Below are 21,903 nucleotides of genomic sequence, written 5' to 3'. Positions count from 1 at the left end.
TTGTCTTAGCCAACCAGATTGGTTATTCAGAAAAGTTAAAGCTGGGAGTTAAAAGTGGCACACAGACCTAATGTTTTTTAAGATTTTGCCAGAGCGCTAGCAGGGGGATCATGACCTGAGCCGAATGCAGACGCTTAACCGACTGAACCACCCAGGCATGACGAGATTTTTATTTTAACCTTAAGCATTTAATTCTAGATCTTAAGTCTTTCTACTTAGTCACTCTTAATTTTCCTTGGATAAACAACCACCAGAATGCATTGCTTCAACAGTGATGTGCTGTGGTGGCAGCTGTTGTGGAAATTTGTGGGGGGACTTTGCCTGTTAACTGGCTTAGGGAGCCCCATTACCATTTAGAAGGCAGAAGCCAGGCCGGGATGATGGATGTCATGAAAGCACTGGACAGCTCTGCCCATTTAAGAGTTGTCCTGTGCAGTCGCCAACCCCCAGCATCTTCCAACAGAAGGTCATTCGTGTTGGAAAATGTTATTTCAAAACCCAACATTGCTTGACACAAACACTCAAGTACTTTTTGCACTTTATTATAAACATTTTTGAATATTTGTAGACAAGTTGCAAAGGTGTTACAAAGGTATGCTAAGTGACTGTTTACTTGGTTGTCACGGTTTCAGGATCCAATCCAGGATGCCACATTGCATTTAGTTGTGCATTTTTAATATCCAGTAATTTTGTCAAAAGATAGGGACTGTAAATTGATAAGATGGAACTGTGCTTTTAAGTTTTCAATTCTAAATTCTTAGTCACTTCGGGTATTTGGCTTGCTATCACAGCACCTCTATGTCCGTGTGCATTTTCAGTTGTAAAATTTAAAAGGATTCCATTGGTAGGGGCTGTCCTGACGATTTAATTACATATATGTGTGCTTATCCCAAGCATCTATACGTTACAAGCATGTGTCTATATTGCTCCCTATGCGTATTTGTTTCCTTTTACTGATTTTCTGTGTTATCCTTGTCTCTCTAGGCCTCTCGTCCACAACCTTTTTAGTCTCAGGACACCTGTACATTCTAAATCATTATCAAGGACCCGAAAGACCGTTTTTGTTTAAATGGGTTTTATCTACTGGTATTTACCATGTTTAGGAATTAAAATTGGGAAATTTAAATATAATTTTATTTAAATATAACAAATCCATTATGCGTTAACATCTTCATGAAGAAAAGAACCCTCTGAAACAAAAATTGGAAGAGTAGGAGCCTACCTTTTTTCAAATCCCCGAAATCTCTGGCTTTTTCGGGGACAACCGGATTCTCATACCTGTTGTGTTAAATGTGATAATGTGGTTTTGGTTGGATTCTATGGAGAGAATCCAACTTCATTCCTGTGCATGGAAAAGAAAGGCCCTTTAAGAACTGTTATCGGAATTGTGGGTGTTCTTTGATGGAACGCCAAAACTCAAGTTCTTTAAAGATTTATTTATTTGACAGTGTAGGGGGAGTGGGAGAGGGAGAAGCAGGCTTCCGCCGAGCATGGAGCCCGATGGGCTCGATCCCAGGACCCTGGGATCATGACCTGAGCTGAAGGCAGCCGCTTAACTGAGCCACCCAGGCGCCCCGGTAATATATTTTTTAAAGATATTACTTACTTGACAGAGATAGTACAGATGGGTAGAGCGTCAGGCAGAGGGAGAGGGAGATGCAAGCTCTGCGGAGCCGGGAGCCTGACGGGCTCAATCCCAGGACCCTGGGATTATGACCTGAGCCGAAGGCAGACGCTTAACAGGCTGAGCCACCCAGGCGCCCCAACACAAGGGGTAATTTCTTAAAGAATAATTACAGTGTGGTATTTGAGACCATATTAGCGAGCTTTTCGTTACTGTTAAACTCCATTGGCCCCTCTTGCACTTTGAAGGCGTCGTTTTCCCATGCAGGCTTTTGTAACATGGATTGATCCCTTGGAAATACTGGTATACCAAGTTTGCTGCTTTCAGATTGTTGACACATCTCATTAAAAATATATTGAAAAGTCCCATTTGTTAACTTTCATCAGAGAAGTGTTGGAAACTCAAGCAAGCTTTGAAATACTAATTTTTTTTTGCTTAAAAGCAAAAATTTGGGGCACCTGGATGGCTCAGTCGTTAAGCCTCTGCCTTCGGCTCAGGTCATGGTCCCAGGGTCCTGAGATCGAGCCCCCCATTGGGCTCCCTGCTCAGCGGGAAGCCTGCTTCTCCCTCTGCCACTCCCCCTGCTTGTGTTCCTTCTCTGGCTGTGTCTCTGTCAAATAAATAAAACCTTTATAAAAAAAATAAGCTAAAATGTACCATTGGCAACAAATCCTGTCAATTGTTTCCCTTGAAGTGACAGATTCTAATTGTTCGTTTTTGAGAAAATGCCATATACCCAAGTCTAATTTACTATAGTTTGTCAGGGTTTTGTTTTGTTTTTTTACAAGGAAAATGATGTTCCAACTCATTAAGTGTGCTATGCACAAGCGACTTTCTTCCAAAAAATGCAGTATGGAAAGGGGAGGAGAAAAAACTATTCTGGAGAAACCTGACAGACATGGAACCAGGTGACCAAGATCAATGTGAACAGCAATGTCATGTCGATAGCCTGGACCTGTGATACGGTGTCATGAGAAGGGCATTTGGTCTTCCTCTCTAAAACCCATCACCCCAGTCTATGGGGAAAAAAAAAATCCAATTGAGGGACATTCTACAAAATACCTGACCAGTCCTCCTCCGAACTGTCGAAGTCATCAAAATAGGAAAAAAGGAAAGTCTGAGAAACAACAAAGAGGACCCTAAGGACTAAATAATATGTGGGATTCTGGATGGGATTTGTTGAGACAGGGAAAGGACGGTGGGGAAGACATCTGAATGAAGTACGGACTTGGTTATGAGAATGTATTACTGATGGTTTGTTAGTTCTGACAAGCGTGCCATACTAACCTAAGAGGTAATAATTGCATCTAATGTAAGATGTAGTTAATTATTGATGCAACGGGTCCGGGAGAAGGTGTTTGAAGCAAGAATCCAGGCTGACGGGACAGCTTGTGCAAATACCTGGGTGGGAGTGCAATGTTTGAAGTCAGAAGGAGGGCAGATGAGCTGGGAGTGGAGTGAGCGGGGAGAGAATGGCACGAGGGCACGGTAGGCTGCGAAAGTCAAGACTTGGGGTCTTTCGTGAGATGACATCTGCAGTGGTTCAGGGCTTTCTGGCAATGATTTCTCAGCTATGCCATTTCCTGGCTGTGTGACTTCGGGTGGGTTACTTAGCCTCTCTGGGTCTCAGCTTCCCCACCTGCAGAACCGGAGAAATGTTAACATGTTTTACCTCCTAAGATGGTTGATTGGTACCTACTAACTAGCTGTTCTATCGTGTGTCTTGAGACAACACGCGTCAGAAAAATCAAGCATGAATGGCAACACCTGACTGATTTCATTTACATTTTATGCATTTGGGTAACATTTTATGCATGTGGGTAACATTTTACAAAGGGGGAAACTGCAACTCAGGGACTAAAGTGGTCCCGGGGTCCACCCCAGGAGCGGCCATGCGGGAGCTGGGCCTCTCATTCGCTTGTCTCGTGCTCAAGGAAGGCAGGAGGAGGGACGCAGCAATTCGGCATCGCACCCCTCAGCTTCAGGACCGGGGTCAGAGGAGAGCGGGCGGGGTGGCCCAGAGGCCGGAAGTCGGCCTTCCGGCTTCCTAAGTGTGACCGGCGTCCGTTCCAGCCAATCCGCTGCCGAAGGCGAGCCTGCCGGCCAGTGGCAATACATCATCCGGAGGATCGGACTCCAGCCCGCTGGGCCTGGAAGGAGGCGGGGGGGCGGGGCGTCACGAGGGGCGGGCGCGTAGACCAATGGGCGGCGGGACCCCCCTCCCGGGGGCGGGCACTGGCTGACGCGGCGACGTCGACGCAGGTCGGTGCGTCCCGGCGGCCGAGGCGGCGGGGCTGGAGAGGGCGGCGGTGGCCAGCGCGGCAGAGGGCCGGCCGGGGCGCGGGGCCGCGGACGGTGCGGAGCGGGCGCGACTCGTGGCCGGCGGCGGGCGGGGGAGGCCGAGGCGGCGTTTCGGGGGCGCGGGGGGGACGTTCGGGGACCTCCTTGGGATGAGCCGGCAGGAGAAGGGGCTGGGTCGGGGCTTGTGAGGGGCGTGGCGGCCTTGGAGACGCTCGAACCCGGACGTTAGGGCTTGGAGGGGCCTGTGGAGAGGGCCGTGGCGGTGTACCCTGGAGCTTGTCCGAAGGTTGGGGAAAAGACAGTGGAGGAGACTCTGAGATGTGGCCCTTTGCGGGTGGGGGAGACGGGATGCGGGCCTCTGCAGGGGTGCCTTCGAGGAGCGGGGAAGCGGTTAGTGCTGTCGGGACGGCGGAGGTCAGGGGGAGGCGACCGTGGGTAGGGGGCTGGCCGGAGTTTGGAAGCCATTGTTCAGTTCCCGAGGAATTTAGCACACCGCTGAGGAAGGTCTTAAGAGATCTGTGGTCAGGGGTTTGTGGGGGGGATGGGTGAGGACAGGAGGGGTTAAGGTCGCAGGTGGGCAGGGAGGTGGGGGGTGTTGGCATTGGAACGGCTTAGGATGTTGGACAGGTGCAAGGGAGCCCCGGGTGTGCAGAGTTGGGGGGGGAACTTGCAGGAATGTGGGGGGGGTGCTTTGGATGAGCAGGTTGGGAGAGGCCTAGGAGGGAGAGGCAGAGAAGGGCTGGGGCAGTGTGTGGGGAGCCAGAGGTGTGGGCCTGGGGGTAGTTTTGGGGCCAAGCCTGCACAGTGGGGCTTCCAGAGACGGTGTGGTGTGGTGTCCAAGTGAGGTAACGGGAAAGTACCCGGCCTGCCACATGCATGTGCCTTTTATGAGGAGCATGGAACTTCGTTTGGGGGCGCAGGGTGGGGGAGGTTGCTCTGTGTAGCTAAGAGTAGTAGTTGGTGTCTCACTTCTTCCCTATTTCCCCTTTCTCCTCCAGGGTCACAGCTAGGGGACTCCCTGAGGTCCTGTCTCCAGCCTTGAGCGAAGGGAAGGCACCAGAAAGCAGGCCGCCCACCATGTCAACGTTCAGGCAGGAAGACGTAGAAGACTACTATGAGATGGGGGAGGAGCTGGGCAGGTGAGCAGGGCCGGCCGCTGGAGCTCGGGACATGGGAGAGGGGGCACTGCGGGGTTTCTGGATAGTATCCCTCCGCCCCGTCCTTCATCCTCCTCTCCGAGAAGGAATGAGTCAGTGGCCTGTGCTGGCCAAAGGAATTTAGGCTTTGGAGTCAGGTGGCCCTGTCTGCACATTCCTGTTTTGACCTCTACTGGGGAGAAATAGAGTTGAGCACATGGAGCACCTACCAGGGTTCCTGCCATGTGGCGGGAGAACAGTAGGTGGTGGCAACGTTTGTTGGTAAAGGTGTGTCCCTCTATTTAATCCTCTCTTGAGGGAGATGATTGGTTTTCGTGCACATTTGCAGGAGAGGCCTCCTGTCTGGGCCCACGTCCCTGCCAATTGTTTAGCATTCTTGTGGGAAAGAGCGGAGGTTTCCCATTCCAGCCAGGCAGCTGATTTCCTGTCTGGCGGGGCCTCGGAGTGTCCCCTGAGAACACCGTGCCTCAGACTAGTCAGGCACCATCCGTCCCCACCCCCCCCCCCCCAGCCTCAGACCTTATTTGGTGAGTTCGCTGCGGACCAGCCCCATGATGTCACCAAAAGGGAATGTAAATAACTGAGTCGTGTCTCACGCCTTGGCTGAGAAAGTGTTTCAGGCTCATTTGGGATTCTGAAGTCCCTCCTTTAGGAATTTCCTTAATAGAGTGGTAGAGAATGTAGGCCCCCCCCCCCCCCCCCGCCCCTCCATCTCATCCTTTATTGTTGGAAATGTGTTAGGTCCTCCCGCTGAGGGTGGCTTGGCCAAAGTCAGCCAAATGTCCCACGTATATGCCCCTTCACCCACCGATTCCACTGTTAAGAATTAATTCCACAGGAATATGTATGTGCACAGACCCAGTGACCTAAGAACAGGGGTAGTCGCTGTAAGGATTTTATGGGAAGTTTCTTCAATGGTCCAGCCCCACTGCCTCTGGAGCATTACGCAGCCTGTAGAATGTTCGCTACTCTGGAGGCGTACTGAAGTTTTGTAGTAGCTGGGTCCGTTTTAATGATTAATATATTTTATTTAACCCAGTAGATTGAACTATTATCATTTTACTTGTAAGCGCAACAAAAATTACAGGTGAAGGATTTTACCACCTTTTTTGGATGTGAAGCCTTTGAAATCTGGTGTGTGATACACGCTTCCAGCACATCTCGGTTCAGACTGGTGTGCAGGCCACTGCGTGGCTGGTGGCTGTCATCTTGGGCGGCACGGCTCTGTCCAGTGATCCCACATGTGCTCGGAGATCTGTGAGGTGAACAGCTAGAGGCACAGATGCTGCGCATGCCGTGCCGCAGTTTATATGGGTTACAGACGTCGTTTGGACATCCCAAGTTCTAGTCTGTCTTTCCGTTACTTTCGTTCACCTACGAAAAGAGCTACCAGGCAGGTGCGCCTGCTCTCCCTGTTTTATAAAGAAGCGGAGGCCGAGAGGAGGGAAGCAGCTTGCCCCAGGCCACGCAGGCTGGAAGTGGCCATGTGGGATTCTAGCCCTGAGACCAAGCCCTGCTGGCTGCAAAGCCCAGGTGTGCCGGAACCAGAGGTGGGCATTAGGCTTCCGCCTGCCCCCCTGGCAGAGGCCCAGTAGATGTCCCAGTGGGGCGGGGCCCTGTGCATCAGGAAGACGTGCACCCTTGTGCCCGGACAGCATCCTCTCCCATGCTCGCTCTGCACCTCGGCAGGTGGCTGCCGCAGAAGCTCTCAGTTTCAGAGGCAGAGTCTTCCCCGGGGCTAATTACGGACTGTCTTTGGGTAATTCGCAGCCCGGCATCCTCGTGGTGATGAGGACCACAAATAAAGCAGGGCCACGTTTTCTTGTCCCAGGGGGATGGGGCCGCATGAACTGGAAGCCACTTTCTTTGTATGTGTGCTTGGGAGGGGTTAGGGATTCTTTCTTCCTAGTTCACCTTCACGCTGATAGTCTTGGGAAATAAATCACTCTGTGGGTTGACAACGTGGACTTCCGCTCTGGCTTCCACTTCATAGAGTGGTGTGTGCACTTGTGTGGGCTTGGGTTGCCACAGAAAAGTACTGTGGATGGGGCTCCGTGAGCAGCAGAGATTCATACTCTCCCGGGCCTAGAGGCAGGAGGTCCAAGATCAAGGTGTCCGCAGGGCTGGTTCCTCCTGAGGTGCCTCTCAGATGATCATCTTCTCCCCATGGCCTCACAGGGCTGGCTGTCTGTCTGTGTCTATGTGTTCTTCTCTTCTCTTAAAAGGACACTGGTCAGATTGGATTCATCCCACTCCTGTGAGCTCATTTTATTTTATTTTATTTAAAGATTTTATTTATTTGAGAGAGGGCATGAGAGAGAGCACACACAAGCAGCGGGGAGGGGCAGAGGGAGAAGCAGACCCCCCGCTGAGCAAGGAGCCTGTTGCCAGACTCGATCCCAGGACCCTGACGCTTACCCGACTGAGCCACCCAGGCGCCCTATGTAAGCTCATTTTAACTGAATCACCTTTTTAAGGTCCTGTCTCTGGATAGTCCCGCTCTGAGGTGCTGGGGGTTAGGACTTCAACAAGGATTTTTGAGGTACCCAGTTTAGCCTGTAATAGCATTTTTTTGCCTATTCCCATGAGCCCTGTCTTACTCCTTTTCATTTGTTAGTTTCCCTTAGAATAAAGCAGGGGAGAACAGTCCTCATATCTGAAAATGAGGCCCCACGTCCAGCACTTAGCCCAGTGCCGCCGGCATGGGGTGAACGTTCAGAATTCGATGTTATTCCCATCGGGGATTTGTTGTGGGACTTGCTTGGCTAGTGCAGGCAGAAGAGAGGGGAAGCATTTCGGGTAGGGGAGAGTTGGTGGAGACATGGAGGGGGCAGGAGAGTAGTGTCCCCCAAGGACCTCTGTGGCAGGTTCAGGAGGTAGGGGGATGAGCCCTGACCAGGAGCACTGCCTTTCTTGGCTGACCTGCACACTTGGCTTTTGGATGAGTGTTTGAGTCTCCTGTCACCGCCGTCACTGATCACCACAATTCAGTGGCCTAGAAGGACGTGCAATTATGTGAAAGGTCTGGGAGTCTGGAGTCTAAAACAGACCTGTAGGGCTGGTTCCCCCCAGGGCCCCAGGGAGACCCGACTCCAGCCTTTTCTTGGCCCGTGGCCCCCCCTTCATCCTCACCGCCAGCAGCATGGGGTCTTCCCATCTCTGGGACTCCCACCCTCTGCCTCCCTCTCCTGAGGACCTCATGAGGATCCTGGCCCCCGGGAACCCAGGGTCACCCCCACCACAGGGGCCTTGACTTGCTTCCACCTGCCAAGGTCCCTTTTACCAGAAGCCGTGATCTGTTGACAGGTTCTGGGTTTCACCCGTGGGTGTCCTTGGCGGGGCCATCATTCAGCCCACTGTGTTAGTAGGTTGCCCATCTTGAACGTCTCCCATCTTCCGATTGAGCGGGGGTAGAACACATCTGTGCTGGCACCATGGGTTGGTCCACTTATCGCCCAAACCCCGTTGGGTCCCTCGCTCGTCTGTGTGTCCTGTTCCTAGGCTCGTTCTGCCTGGCCTCACCTGCCTCTGCTGTTGCCAGCTTCAGAGAGCCTAACCCCCGCCTGTCCCCATCTCTGCCCTTCCTTCCTCGGAGCCCTCCCCCTCACCTCCCTGTCTCTTTTCTCTTGATCCCTGGTGGTGCCTTGATGTTTTCTTTCAGGAGTGTGTGCTTTGTCTTGCACTTGGTCCCCGCTTATGTGGAGTCAGCAAAGTACGGCCTGTGGGCACATCCGGCCCCAGCCTAGTGTGATCCTGCCTGCCTCTGAACCTGGAATGTTTTTTTATTTTTTTAAAAGGTTGTAAAAACGCATAAGAATTATGACAGAAACCACATGGCCCACAAGGCTAAAAATATTTATTGTCTGGCTTTTTTCAGCCAGCTTTTGAGTTAAAGTAAGTTAATATAACTAAGTTCTTGGATAGCAAAATAATTTGGACATTGGACAGCTCCCTGGGGTACAGTAAATAGGATTTCTGTCTCTTTTAATAACTGCTCTCTTGAGATATAATCCACGTACTGTACAGTTCACCCATTTACAGTGTGCAAGCTAGTGATCTTTTAGTGTATTTACAGGGTTTTGCAGCTGTTACCCTAAATAATTCTAGAATATTCCATCACCCAAAAGCAATCCTGTCCCCATTAGCTGTCACCTCCCCACCCCTCCCCAGCCCCCGTCCCCCACGAGCCCCCTTCCCGTCCGTGGATGAGCCTGTTCCGGACGTGTCACCCACGTGGACTCACACCCCGTGTGGCCTTCTGGGTCTGGTTCCCTCCCTGAGCGTCGTGGGCTCGGGGTCCGTCCCCGGGGCAGCACGTGTGGGCAGCTTGCTCCTGTTCGCGGCCGATTGACGTGTCCGTAGGTGGTGGACATGTATTCATCTGTCGATCGCCATCTGGTTGTTTCCCCCTTGAGGCTGCTGGGAATCGTGCTGACTGAGGATTTGTGTAGAACCACTCTGTGGATTTCTGTTGTCATTTCTCTTGGGCAGACATTGGAAGGAACTGCAGAGGTGTGTGGAAACGGTTTCTGTGGGTGCAGGCCCTGGCCCCTGTCCTCTCTGTCAGTTTGAAAATGTGTGTGTTCCTCTTACTTGACCGGTTAAATAAGAAGTCAGTGGCTTTTTAAGTTTTTTCTTAGGTTTCTTTTTTTTTTTAAGATTTTATTTATTTATTTGAGAGAGCGAGAATGAGAGAGAGAGAGCACATGAGAGGGGGGAGGGTCAGAGGGAGAAGCAGACTCCCCGCCGAGCAGGGAGCCCGATGCGGGACTCGATCCCGGGACTCCAGGATCACGACCTGAGCCGAAGGCAGTCACTTAACCAACTGAGCCACCCAGGTGCCCCTTTTCTTAGGTTTTTAAACATGACAAAATAGACTATGGAAAGTCAAATCAGTGTAGAATTACATCACATAAAAGAACCCCTCTGGGGCGCCTGGGTGGCTCAGTCGTTGAGCGTCTGCCTTCAGCTCAGGTCATGATCCCAGGGGCCTGGGCTCGAGCCCCGCATCGGGCTCCCTGCTTCTCCTTCTCCCACTCCCCCTGCTTGAGTTTCTGCTCTCGCTGTCTCTCTCTCTGTCAAATAAATAAAATGTTAAAGAGAAAAAAAAAATCCCTCTCGGCCGCCCCACCCCTCAGCCCCCTCCTCTGACACAGGTGGCGAGCAGGGTGGCCAGCTCTCAGGGCCTCCTGCCCACTGTGCCCGAGGAAACACCTCCTGTCGGCCGCTTTCTCCTGGCTGCCTGGGATCCCACCGGCCCCGGGATGGACTCAGTTCCCTTTTGTAAACACTGAGGCACTTCCCTGCTCTCTGCCTGGCAGACCTGCCATGGCTGCTTTGGACCCACCTAGCAGCTCACCTGCCACCTGGCGGGGCCGGGAGGTGCTGTCGCAGAAGCCCCGTCCCCTCCCCAGTTCCTCGCCGGGCCCCTGCTCACTCCTCTGTCCCCGCAGTGGCCAGTTTGCCATTGTACGGAAATGCCGACAGAAGGGCACCGGGAAGGAGTATGCGGCCAAGTTCATCAAGAAGCGCCGTCTGTCATCCAGCCGGCGGGGCGTCAGCCGGGAGGAGATCGAACGAGAGGTGAACATCCTGCGGGAGATCCGGCACCCCAACATAATCACGCTACACGACATCTTTGAGAACAAGACGGACGTGGTGCTCATCCTAGAGCTGGTCTCGGGTGGGGAGCTCTTCGACTTCCTGGCGGAAAAGGAGTCACTGACGGAGGACGAGGCCACTCAGTTCCTCAAGCAGATCCTGGATGGCGTCCACTACCTGCACTCCAAGCGCATCGCCCACTTTGACCTCAAGGTGGGCCCCAGCAGGGTGGTGGGTCCGGGGAGGGGGTCCAGCTCTTACAGCGCAGAATGCAGGCTGGTGACCTCTTGGGGGTTCCCAGGGGAGATTCGGGGCTGTCCTGGGGACGCTGGGCTGGCAGAGCAACAGACCTGCTATATCCCCAGCCAGAAAACATCATGCTGCTGGACAAGAACGTGCCCAACCCACGGATCAAGCTCATCGACTTTGGCATCGCGCACAAGATTGAAGCAGGGAATGAGTTCAAGAATATCTTTGGCACCCCCGAATTCGTGGGTATGGCTCTGCATAGTGCCTTGGGGCCAGGGTTTGTGGGGCCATTTGAGGATTCCTGGCCTGTGGGGGCGCCTCGGGCCTGGCCCTGGGCATCTGGCCCACCCCCCTGATTTCCTCTCCCGAGTCCTGGTGTCAGGCACGTGGAGGTTGGGCCTTCCTGGCCCAGAGCCACCCTGCCCCCCGCGCCCCCTCCGCCAGGTGGGCCCTGCTCCTCCCTCTGGCCATATCCCCTGTGCTGCCTCAGATATACCAGGATCTGACCCTGCCCCTTCCGTCTCCCTGTCCCTGCAGCTCCAGAGATCGTCAACTATGAACCCCTGGGTCTGGAGGCGGACATGTGGTGAGTGGTGGGGAGTGGTGGGGCCAGGGCTGCCTGGCGCTGAGCTCAGCACACACATGCCTGGCATGTAGCCCTTTTGCTCCTCAGGGAGCCCCTCAGCCTGGGAGCTGCCAGGCCACAGCCTCAGGCTGGGATGTAGCCCATCCGCCTGGCTGTTGGGTGTGGGCAAGACAGACCACTGCCTTGGAACGGGGGTCGGCAAATGATGGCCCGCCAGCCAGGGCAGGTCCGTGAGCTCAGAATGGTTTTCTTGTTAAGGTGTTGTTAAACACAAAACAGACAAATAAGGGACAGAAACTGTGACCCAGAAAGCCTGAAATATTTGCTATCTCACCCTTTGTAGGAAGAGTTTGTCAGCCCCGCTTGGAGCACGGCAGGCACAGAGTCCCGCATCTGCCCCAACCTCTCCCCTGCCCAGTTTGAGCCTTGATAGGGTGGGTGTGGCCAGATGAGCTCGGGTTCCCAGTCCTGAGATACCCAGAGCTGAGGGAGGAGTGCCCTTAGTGGAGGCCATGCAGACCCTGGAAGGAGAGCAGAACAGGCCATGGGCTTCTGGCTTCCCCATCTGGGCCAGGTAGAGATTCTGGGAATTGGGGTGCCACCCCCACCACTGAGCTGACTATTCCTCTCTTCTTGTGTGCTCTGTCCAGGAGCATCGGAGTCATCACCTACATCCTGTGAGTGCCTGGTTGGTGCTTCCTGCGTTTCCTGGGGCCCTGCTGGGTCAGGAAGGCTTCTGGGCAGGGACAGGGACCGTGGGCTCTGACCCACCACAGTGCTCAGTGAACTTGGTGGGTGGGTGGGTGGATGGGTGGATGGATGGTGGATGGGTGGATGGTTGGTTGGTGGATGGATGGATGGATGGATGGATGGTGGATGGGTGGATGGTTGGATGGTGGATGGATGGATGGTTGGTTGGTGGATGGGTGGGTGAATAGATGGATGGTGGATGGGTGGGTGGGTGGGTGGATGGATGGATGGTAGATGGGTGGATGGATGGTGGATGGGTGGATGGTTGGATGGTGGATGGGTGGGTGAATAGATGGATGGGTGGGTGGGTGGGTGGATGGATGGATGATAGATGGGTGGATGGATGGGTGGGTGGGTTGTGGATGGGTGGATGAGTAAACAAATGAATTTGTATAGGAGGGAAAGGTGATTTCCTGTCTCAGGCTCCTGGAAAACCCTGCTCTGTGCGGAAGAGGTTTCCCTGACCTATTCCCTCAGGCGCCACGGTTGGACTGTTCTCACCTCCATCCCTGTGTTAAGCAGGCCCCCACTGCTCTTTCTTCTCTTGTCAGGTGGCCTAGTGATCCACCCTGAAGGTTTCTTTTTTTTAGATTTTTATTTATTTATTTGACAGAGCCCCGGCGAGAGACGGAACACAAGCAGGGGGAGCGGGAGAGGGAGAAGCAGGCTTCCTGCTGAGCAGGGAGCCCGATGAGGGGCTTGATCCCAGGATCCTGGGATCGTGACCTGAGCCGAATACAACGCTTAACCCACTGAGCCACCCAGATGCCCCACACCCTGAAGGTTTCTTAAGATTTTTTTTTTTTTAAGCCTTTAATTATTTTTGGGGTGCCTGAGTGGCTCAGTCATTAAGCATCTGCCTTAGGCTCCGGTCATGTGGGATCGAGCCCCACATCGGAATCCCTGCTCGGCGGGAAGCCTGCTTCTCCCTCTCCCACTCCCACTGCTTGTGCTCCCTCTCTCGCTGTGTCTCTATCAAATAAAGTCTTTAAAAAAAAAATTTTATTTATTCATTTTATGGAGAGAGAGTGAGCACAAACGGGAAGGGGCAGTGGGAGAGGGAGAAGCAGACTCACGGCTGAGCAGGGAGCCTGACATGGGGCTTAATCCCAGAACCCTGGGATCATGACCTGAGCAGGAGCTGAAGGAAGACACTTAACTGACGGAGCCACCCAGGCGCCCCTTACCTCGATCTTTAAAAACAAAAACTAGGGGGCGCCTTGTCGGCTCAGTCGTTAAGCATCTGCCTTCAGCTCCTGCTTCCCCCTCTCCCACTCCCCCTGCTTGTGTTCCCTCTCTCACTGTGTCTCTCTGTCAAATAAATAGAATCTTAAAAAATTAAAAAAAAATAGAAACAAAACTGAAAAATATTTAAAAAACCCATCTTGGGGCACCCAAGACTGTGTCCCACAGCTTTAGTCGGTTCTGGTGCCCTCTGCCTGGAGGTGGCTCAGGGCTTGGTCCCACTTGAGCCGCCAGCCACAGGCCAGGTTGTTAGATCAGAGGCTCCCATGAGCCCCCTTGGCCTGGAGAGCCTGCCGGAGCGGCTCCCAGAACTCGGAACAGTGTGCTTATTGGTACCAATTAGTTATGAAGGTCATAGATATGGACCAGCGGCCAGATGAGGAGGCACGTAGGGCGAGGTCTGGGAGGGCTCCGAGCACAGGAGCTCCTGTCTTTGTGGACTTGGAGGTATGCACTCTTCTCCACACATGGAGGCATTCAGAATCCAGCTGGAAACTTCGAGCCCTTTCGTTGAGGGATTTCACGGAGGTTCCATTGTGGAGGCACAAGTGATTAAATTGTCGGTGACGAACTCAATCTCCAGCCCCTCTTCTTGCCCCAGAGGTCAGGGATGGGGCCAGCAGATCCATCCTACTAACCCCATGGCTGCTTCACCTGGCCCCCAGCCCCAGCCCGCGGTCATCTAGGGCCCTTCCATCCAAAAGTGGCCACGTTCGGGTAGACTCCGGTGTGGCTGAAAGGGGCTTGTGATGGACGGCAAAGGGTTCTTCTCATCTTATCACCTTGCAACCACTTCAGAAACCGAGGCTAGAGACCGAATATCATAACAGGTGCTCCCACCTTCTTAGTTCTTAGTGTTTAGGAGAGTACGAGGCTTATGGGAGCTCTGTGCCTGAGGACGGGTGAGGACCAGAAGTGTATTTCTTATTATACGTCACAGTGCCTTGTGCCCAGAGCCCCATGGGGGGGTGGGGTGGCCCCCCAGCACAGCTGCTCAGGATGCACATGATATCCTTGTGTCATCTCTGGTGACGTGGCACCCTGCCCGGCTGGCATGGTGTTGGCCAGGACACCCTCCTGGGAAGTCACCAGCTTTTCCTCTGTATTCACTAAACGTTTGGGGCAGATGCTTCCAGCTTCCTTAGAGACACTTGCCCCCTCTTTAGTGCCCATCAGTGGCTGAGCATGACATTTTTGTGCTTCCTGGTGGGACGCTGGGGGCTGGTTGGGGGCAGGTTCTGGGGGAATGTGGGTGTGCAGGGGAGCTCAGGGCCCAGCATCCGCTTTCCTCTGTGTCTGGCCCCTGAGGTGACAGGGACCAAGTGCCGGGGACGCTGAGCCCTTTGTCCTCCTTCCAGTTTGAGTGGCGCCTCCCCGTTCCTGGGTGAGACCAAGCAGGAGACCCTGACCAACATCTCGGCTGTGAACTATGACTTTGACGAGGAATACTTCAGCAACACCAGCGAGCTGGCCAAGGACTTCATCCGCCGGCTGCTTGTCAAAGACCCCAAGTAGGAACGCCGGGCTGGGCAGGGGGGCTGGCAGGGAAGGCCTTCCGGCTCCCCAAGAACGTGTCCCTCCATGCTGTCCCCTCCGCGTAACTGGGAGTTGGGGTCAGCAGTGGATGCTCACGTTGGCTCCCACTGTGTCTTGAAGAGCTGTTAATTCCTTGCCGATATTTTAGTTTTCGTGTGAAATTCCAAATTCCTTGGGTACTTTTCCCAGGAAAATCTAAAACTTCTGGCATCATGGAGCCCTCATTCACAGAGAGGGGCTCCTGTTGCTGACAGCCCTCCCCTGGTGCGAGCCGCTCATTCCTTCCATCTCTCTGGTCCCTCCTGTGGGCGCCGGAGTTGGCGAGCCCCAGCGTCTGGTCTCACCCCACTTCACAAAACCCCTCAGAAAGCATGGAAGACCCCGGGGCCTGCGCCCCCACTGGCCCCTTCATGGGCTCCTTGCTGGCTGAGTGGAGCATGCACTCTGGAGATCACAGGTAGTTTCAAGGGCATTTCAGGGACTTGCCCCCAGGCTGGAGGGGAGTCCCTAGGGGTCCGTGTGTAGGAGTCATCAGAGGTGGGGATGGAGAGCAGAGGTGCGGGGGAGAGCCTGGAAAATCCCTTCCCTGTTGTCTGCTTGTCTCTCCGCCAGCCTCATGGGAGGATAGGGCACATAGCATGCGTGGCACTAACCAGGGTGGGGGGCTCTTCCAGGAGAAGAATGACCATCGCCCAGAGCCTGGAGCACTCCTGGATCAAGGTGAGGTGGGCGGGGCAGCTCCCACTCAAGGATGGCAAGGGTGACATGGCCTCTGTCTGGGGAGGGCCCCCGGGGGAGTGGGCCTGAGTGGCATCGGGCGTGGGGTGTGCCCCGAGGTGGTGTTGGCCTCCCTCTAGTGCCCGGCTGGCTCTTCAGCCGCTCTGCACGCAGCAGGGCTCCCTCCCACAGAAACTTCCGGAATGGGTGGCGTCTCGGCCAGGAGCATCAACCTTCCCTAAAGGGCCAGAGAGTCTGTGTTTTCTTCGCTGCCATCTCTGGCGTGACTGCTGAGCTCTGCCCTCCTAGCAGGAGAGCGCCAGAGCCATGTGCTGGTAGAACGGTATCTGGGAAAGCCGGCCAAAGGCTGCATGTGGCCCTCGGTGGCTGCCCCGCCCCTGCTGAGGCCACGGGCCTCTGTCTCTGCAGGCAATCCGGCGGCGGAACGTGCGGCGTGAAGACAGCGGCCGGAAGCCCGAGCGGCGGCGCTTGAAGACGGCGCGCCTCAAGGAGTACACCATCAAGTCCCACTCGAGCATGCCCCCCAACAACACTTACGTCAACTTCGAGCGCTTCTCCAAGGTGCTGGAGGAGGTGGCGGCAGCGGAGGAGGGCCTGCGGGGCCTGGAGCACAGCCGGCGCCTCTTCCACGAGGACATCGAGGCGCTGACGGCCATCTACGAGGAGAAGGAGGCCTGGTACAGGGAAGAGAACGAGAGCATCGGCCAGGACCTGCGGCGGCTGCGGCAGGAGCTGCACAAGACCGAGGCACTGCAGCGGCAGGCCCAGGAAGAGGCTAAGGGTGCCCTGCTGGGGGCCAGTGGGCTCAAGCGCCGCTTCAGCCGCCTCGAGAACCGCTACGAGGCCCTGGCGAAGCAGGTGGCCTCCGAGATGCGCTTCGTGCAGGATCTGGTGCGCGCCATGGAGCAGGAGAAACTGCAGGGCGTGGAGTGCGGCCTTCGCTAGAGCTGCAGGTGGGGGGAGGGGCGCGGGGCGGAGGGCACCCGCAGTGTGGGCCTCTGTCACCCCGGGCCGGCCCTGGGGCTTCCTGAGCTGGGGGGGCCGGGGCGGGAGGGGTGCTGGGCTGGGACGCGCTCCATGGGGCTGGGAATTCGAGGCCACTTAGCTCCTCTGTCCCACGGCCCTGGCAACTCGGGGGGGTTCTGGGGCAGCGTCACCCAGGGGACTCTGGGCTCTGCAAACGGCTGGCTGGCGGGGGGCAGCCTCTGTGTGCGGGGCCTGTGTAGGGGGCTTTGCCCAGGGCCCGGGGCTTGGCATCAGAGGGGCCTCAACGGCCTCTGCTGGACACCAGACAGGAGGTGGCTCCCCCGGGGTCCGCGGTGGAGGTGGTTTCTGACCCGGCTCTCTTCATCCCCCATGCTCACTGTGCCCCCAGCACTGAGCTAGCACCAGGGCCAATGGAGGGGATGGCCCAGCCCTCGAGGTGTCAGTTTGGAGGGGCTACTGAGAGTGTGTGTGGCCGGGTGCCGTACCCTGATGCAGAAGCCCAGGGCGTCCCAGGTGCGGGGTGAGGCGCCGTCATGGCCCCACGCTCGTCTCTGAAGCTCCCACGGCCCAGTATGCGGGGATGACACACCCAGCCCCCGTCGCACCCCAGCTTTACTCCCCGTTCCAGTGCTGCCTTTTGGACTGTCAGGGCTCGCGGTCGTGGCCATTGGAGTCGTGGCCCCTGGAATGCTCTGCGAAGGCTCAGGGTCCCCTGAGTGCCCGTCCAGCCCCTGCAGCTCCGCGGGAGGAGAAAGCCCCGTTGCCCTGGACCAGAGGGGGTGAGGGGGTTGCCGCGGGCAGTGCTATCGTCCGCCACTAGGTGCCGCCCTCGAGCAGGGTCAAGGGCCAGAGGAAGGGCCTAAGGTCTGGGCTTCACCAAAACGTGGGTCCCCGGCGGGTGGTGCCCTGCGCTGGTTCTTCTCAGCTGTTGGTCGGGTTAAGAGAGTGACACCTGTGCAGCCTGTAGCCCGAGAGTTCCCGGGACAGAGGCCGTCCTGGGCCGAGTGCGGGGAGGAACCAGGCAGGGGCACTGGCCAGGACCTCAGGATCTGGCTGTGGGGTCTGACTGGGCTGTCCTCCTGTGTGCCTAGGCCTGGCCCCAGGGCTGGGGTGAGCCACTGTGTACCCCTCTGCGAGCCCTGTTGTACCCATGTGCATGTGTCTGCTGCAAGCCTAAAGGAAATAAAGCCCCACTTCCCTGACGCACGGCTCTTTGTGCACTCCGGCCCGGGCACCCATGGCCGTGCCTTGCAGGCTCGCAAGTCTGTGCATCTCCCCTGCTGCCCTGGTGCTCTTTGGGAGGAAGAGGGCATCATGGGGGGCTGCGCAGGCCACCCTGATCTCGGGGTTCAGCTGGTCTCACTTCCTTGTCATGAACTGGAAGCTTCCAGGCAACCAGGGTGGTCAGAGGGGTTTCCTGCCCTCTTTGGGCCCCAGCACAGAGCCCACCCCGTCCGTTCGGAGGGGATGTGTGGCGTGCTTGGCACCCCTGCTGCTGATCACTGCAGCCTCTGGGTCTGGACTGTGGTGCCAGGAAGGAGCCCGCACCATCCTCTTACTGCCTCATTCCAAACACCCCGTGCCACATTGCTTGTTTGTCTTTTTAATTTAAAAAATTTGGATCTGACTTACCATAACATTTATCTCGTTTTAATCTCTTTCTGGTTCACAGCATCAGGTTTTCGCATTTCAGTAAATTTCAGCTCTTTGCTCAGACCTCAGGTCTTTGCTTGTCCCTGACGGACCTTTGCAGCTGGACTGTCCAGCCCAGGACCTGGTGTGGCCTGCTCATGCGTCTGGCCATCAGGTCCTTTAGGATGATGACTGAGCGGCCAGCCCCCCTGTATCACACTGCAGAGAACAGTGGTCCGGCTGTGGGAGAGGGGTGCCCAGATGTGCGTAGTGTGTGTGAGATCAGTAGGCCTTCAGAGCTTGCGGGGGCCCAGGACGGGCAGACGGCTCCGGTCCGGCCAGTGCTGATCAGGCCTCGCACGTCCTGGGCTCTGTGCCAGGCACCGTGCAGCGGTGGCGGGAGGTTGAGACGTCTGTCCTGATGCGGGGGAGGAGGGAGGACTCACCCATCCAGCTGCTCTAAGATTGGGTAGAAACTGAAATTCACTTTGGCCTTAGACCTACACTTTCAGTATCCAGAGTCCCCTGTGCTGCTGGCTTGAATGGCAGGCATCTACTAGGTAATGGCAGGCGTCCTTGCTTTGGAAACAACTTGGCCCCACCCCTCCTCCCTGGGTTATCTTGGTGGCTCCGCTCAGCCCAGCCCCAGGTTCCTCATTCCACCATTTGAGGGCATGGGGAGCCACTTTGGGGTCACACGGCACCTAGCCAGGGCGTCTGGCTCATGCCAGTGCTTAGCAGAGAGTGCTGTCCTTTTGCAGAGCCTGTGGGGCTGATAGTTACTAATCCGGACTTTGGCCCACAGACTCTGAGATGGCCCCCGTGGATCTTTGCCCCCCGCTGTCGCCCCTCGAGAGTGGGCTGGCCCAGTGGTGGGTTCTACCCAACAGGATACAGCAGAGGTGATGGAGGTCACTTCTTGTGTTAGGCTATGTAAGATTGTGGCTTCCACCTTGCTGGCAGACTTTTGGCTCGCTGGTGCCAATGAAGGGAGCTTGTTGGGAGGCCCAGATAGCCAGGAGTGGCCAGCAAGGAGGAAAGCCCACCAACCGCATGAGTGGCCCCAGAAGCAGACCACTCTTCCCCAGTGGAGCCGTTGGATGAAACTCAGCCATCTGATAAAACTCAGCCTTGGCTGGCACCTGGATCGCAGCCTCCCGAGACACGCTGAGCAGAGGACCCAGGTAAGCTATGCCTGGATTCCTGACCCGTGGAGACTGGAGAGAACGTGTGTTGTTTAAGCCACTCTCAGCGGTCCTGTGTTACATGGCAGCAGCTGACTGATACACTGAGGAAAGTGAGCTACAACCCCTTGTCGGTTGACTGAACAATTCACCTGCTCCCGTCCTTTGAGGCCACACTGTGCTTGCTAAGCTTTCATTCCCTCTTCTTTAAGGGGCTGTGATTGGGATGTGTGGTAGTGCTGGGCCGCCATCTTCCTTCCGCTCTGAGGAGAGTGGACCACTGCGCAAGTGTGCAGGGAGGGCTCCCTGCCGTCTGGTTTGGCGTTGTGCAGAGCGGGGGCGGTGGCGTGCCTGTTTCTTGGGGTGGGTTGGAGGAATGGGCCAGGGAGCCATGGATTGCATTCCTCTAGCGGGTGGGAATCAGGCCAGACCTGCCCATAGGTTGGCTGAGATTTTGACTGCAGTTGTGTGTGAAGCTCGTTGGAGGGGAGGATTTAAAGCTTGTGTTTGTCTCAAAGCAAAGCTCTCTAATTGCAGAGCGACCTCGGGCAAGTTACCCCCTCCTGCAAAAGGCGCCCAACCACAAAATGGTGGCGACTCCGCCTTCCCCATCGCCAACACTGAGGACCTGGGGGGAGCTCAGGGTGGGCTCTGCAATCATGAAGTGTGGTGTTAGAGTAGGCGTCGAAGCTGATGGAAGCTGAGTCGGAGCTGGGCGAGGCCACTGCCACGGGTGTCCCCAGGCAATGGGTTGGGTTTTCCCAGCGTGCATCCCCCGACACGAGCTGCAGACAGGGCACGGGGTGGGCACGGGCATCACAGTCGTGACTAGGGCCACGCTGCGCAGCTCCAGAATCACAGCTCTCACTCGGTGCTCCTCTGCGGTGGCGTGCAAGTCGTTTCACATCTTCCATGGCTCAGTGTACCCCTCTATGAAACGGGCAGAACAGAACCAACAGCAGGGGTTGATTTTGAAGATGAAATGGATCAAGATATATAAAGTGCTTAAAACAGAGCTGGTCGCAGTAGCCAAAAGGTGGACACAACCAAAGTGTCCACCAACAGATGAATGGATAAAGAAGACGTGGCCCATCCACACCCTGGAATATAGTGTTCTGTTACAAAGAAACTCTGACCCCTGCCACAACGGGGACGGACCCCGAGCCCATGACCCTCAGAGTGGGCGCCAGACACAGAGGGCCACACGGGGTGTAAGTCCACGTGGGTGACGCGTCCAGAACAGGCTCATCCACGGAGAATTGAAAGCAAGGAGTAGAGGAGCAATGTGATTCACAGCAGCCAAATGGTGCAAGCAACCAGGTGTCCATCGATGGATGAATCAATAAACACGGTGCAGTCCATCCACGCGCTGGAACATGATCCAGCCTTAGGAAGGAAGGGACCCTGACGATACCATGCTCAGTGAGAGGAGCCAGACCGAGAGGGACACGTCCTGCAGGGCCCCACTCCCAGGAGGTCCCCAGAGGAGTCCCATCCACAGAGACAGGAGAGGGTGGGAGCCAGGGCTGGGGTAGGGGGTGGGGAGTCCGTGCTTTGTGGGGACAGAGTCTGTGTGGGGAGATGGAGAATCCTGGAGACAGAGGGTGGGGGTGCCTGCAGGACAGGGTGAGTGTGCTCCATGCCACTAACAGTGGTTAAGCTTGTTAACCCCCGCCCTGTGCCTCGCCCTGCACCCCTCTTCCACCTGGCTGTTCCTGAGTTATATCCTTTGTAATAAACGGGTAATCTAGGAAGGAAACTGTTTCCCTGTGAGCTGTTCTAGCAAATTATTGAACCCGAGGAGGGGGAATGCACTGGCTGACCCGAAAACTGGTCAGGCAGAAGTGCAGGAGGCTTGGACTTGGGATGGGGGGCAGGTGTGTGGGGCGGAGCCCTGAGCCCGTGGGGTCAGCCCTGACCCCAGGCAGTATCAGATCTGCTTAATGAGAGGGGCCCCACACATGGTGTCAGGAGCGTTGTGGGAGGAGAGAATAGAATGTTCCGTTAGATCCTGGTCATCCGCGGAGGGACCCCAGGTACAGTTGGCAGAAGGATAACGGGAAGCGGGGAGATACACGCAGGGTGGCTCCTGGGGGTTGCAGTGTGTTCCCCAGAAAGAGCAGCAGCTCCTAAACCCTGGAACCTGGGGAAGGACACTTATTTGAAAACAGGGTCTTCACAGATGTCATGGGCAAAGATGAGGTTGGACTGCGGATCCAGTGACAGGTGTCCTAAGGAGGCCACGTGAAGACGATCCCTAGAGGATGGGGCACAGATCGGAGCCGTGCATGCTTCCGCAGCCAGGTGGTGCCA

At 55.7% G+C, this 21,903-nt stretch overlaps 1 protein-coding gene across 4 annotated transcripts; it reads left to right on the top strand.

Annotated features, from left to right (window-relative positions):
* Window positions 1-3,918: 3,918 nt before the first annotated feature.
* Window positions 3,919-21,339, top strand: DAPK3 (death associated protein kinase 3). Of its 4 annotated transcripts, none has more exons than XM_027586207.1 (9): window positions 3,919-3,979; window positions 4,924-5,064; window positions 10,536-10,896; window positions 11,049-11,178; window positions 11,470-11,518; window positions 12,169-12,195; window positions 14,872-15,024; window positions 15,724-15,769; window positions 16,196-21,339. In XM_027586207.1, the coding sequence occupies exons 2-9, from the start codon at window positions 5,003-5,005 to the stop codon at window positions 16,730-16,732; spliced, it is 1,365 nt and encodes a 454-aa protein (XP_027442008.1). In that variant the 5' UTR covers window positions 3,919-3,979; window positions 4,924-5,002; the 3' UTR covers window positions 16,733-21,339. The 4 variants fall into 4 exon arrangements, with proteins under 4 accessions (XP_027442008.1, XP_027442011.1, XP_027442010.1 ...); XM_027586209.1 differs by lacking the exon at window positions 3,919-3,979 and adding an exon at window positions 4,078-4,211; XM_027586208.1 differs by lacking the exon at window positions 3,919-3,979 and adding an exon at window positions 4,189-4,315.
* Window positions 21,340-21,903: the final 564 nt, after the last annotated feature.

The sequence above is a fragment of the Zalophus californianus genome, chromosome 1, assembly GCF_009762305.2.
Source record: "Zalophus californianus isolate mZalCal1 chromosome 1, mZalCal1.pri.v2, whole genome shotgun sequence".
NCBI lineage: Eukaryota > Metazoa > Chordata > Mammalia > Carnivora > Otariidae > Zalophus > Zalophus californianus.
The sequence above is the reverse complement of the archived record's forward strand: the minus strand, read 5'-3'. Positions and strand labels throughout refer to the sequence as shown.

Excerpts from the sequence above, each read along its gene's own strand:
- DAPK3 (XM_027586207.1), top strand. The coding sequence starts at position 5,003 with ATGTCAACGTTCAGGCAGGAAGACGTAGAAGACTACTATGAGATGGGG. Across the intron at positions 11,179-11,469 it reads TGGCACCCCCGAATTCGTGG|CTCCAGAGATCGTCAACTAT; the intron begins GTATGGCTCTGC and ends CTGTCCCTGCAG. Across the intron at positions 12,196-14,871 it reads GGAGTCATCACCTACATCCT|TTTGAGTGGCGCCTCCCCGT; the intron begins GTGAGTGCCTGG and ends TCCTCCTTCCAG.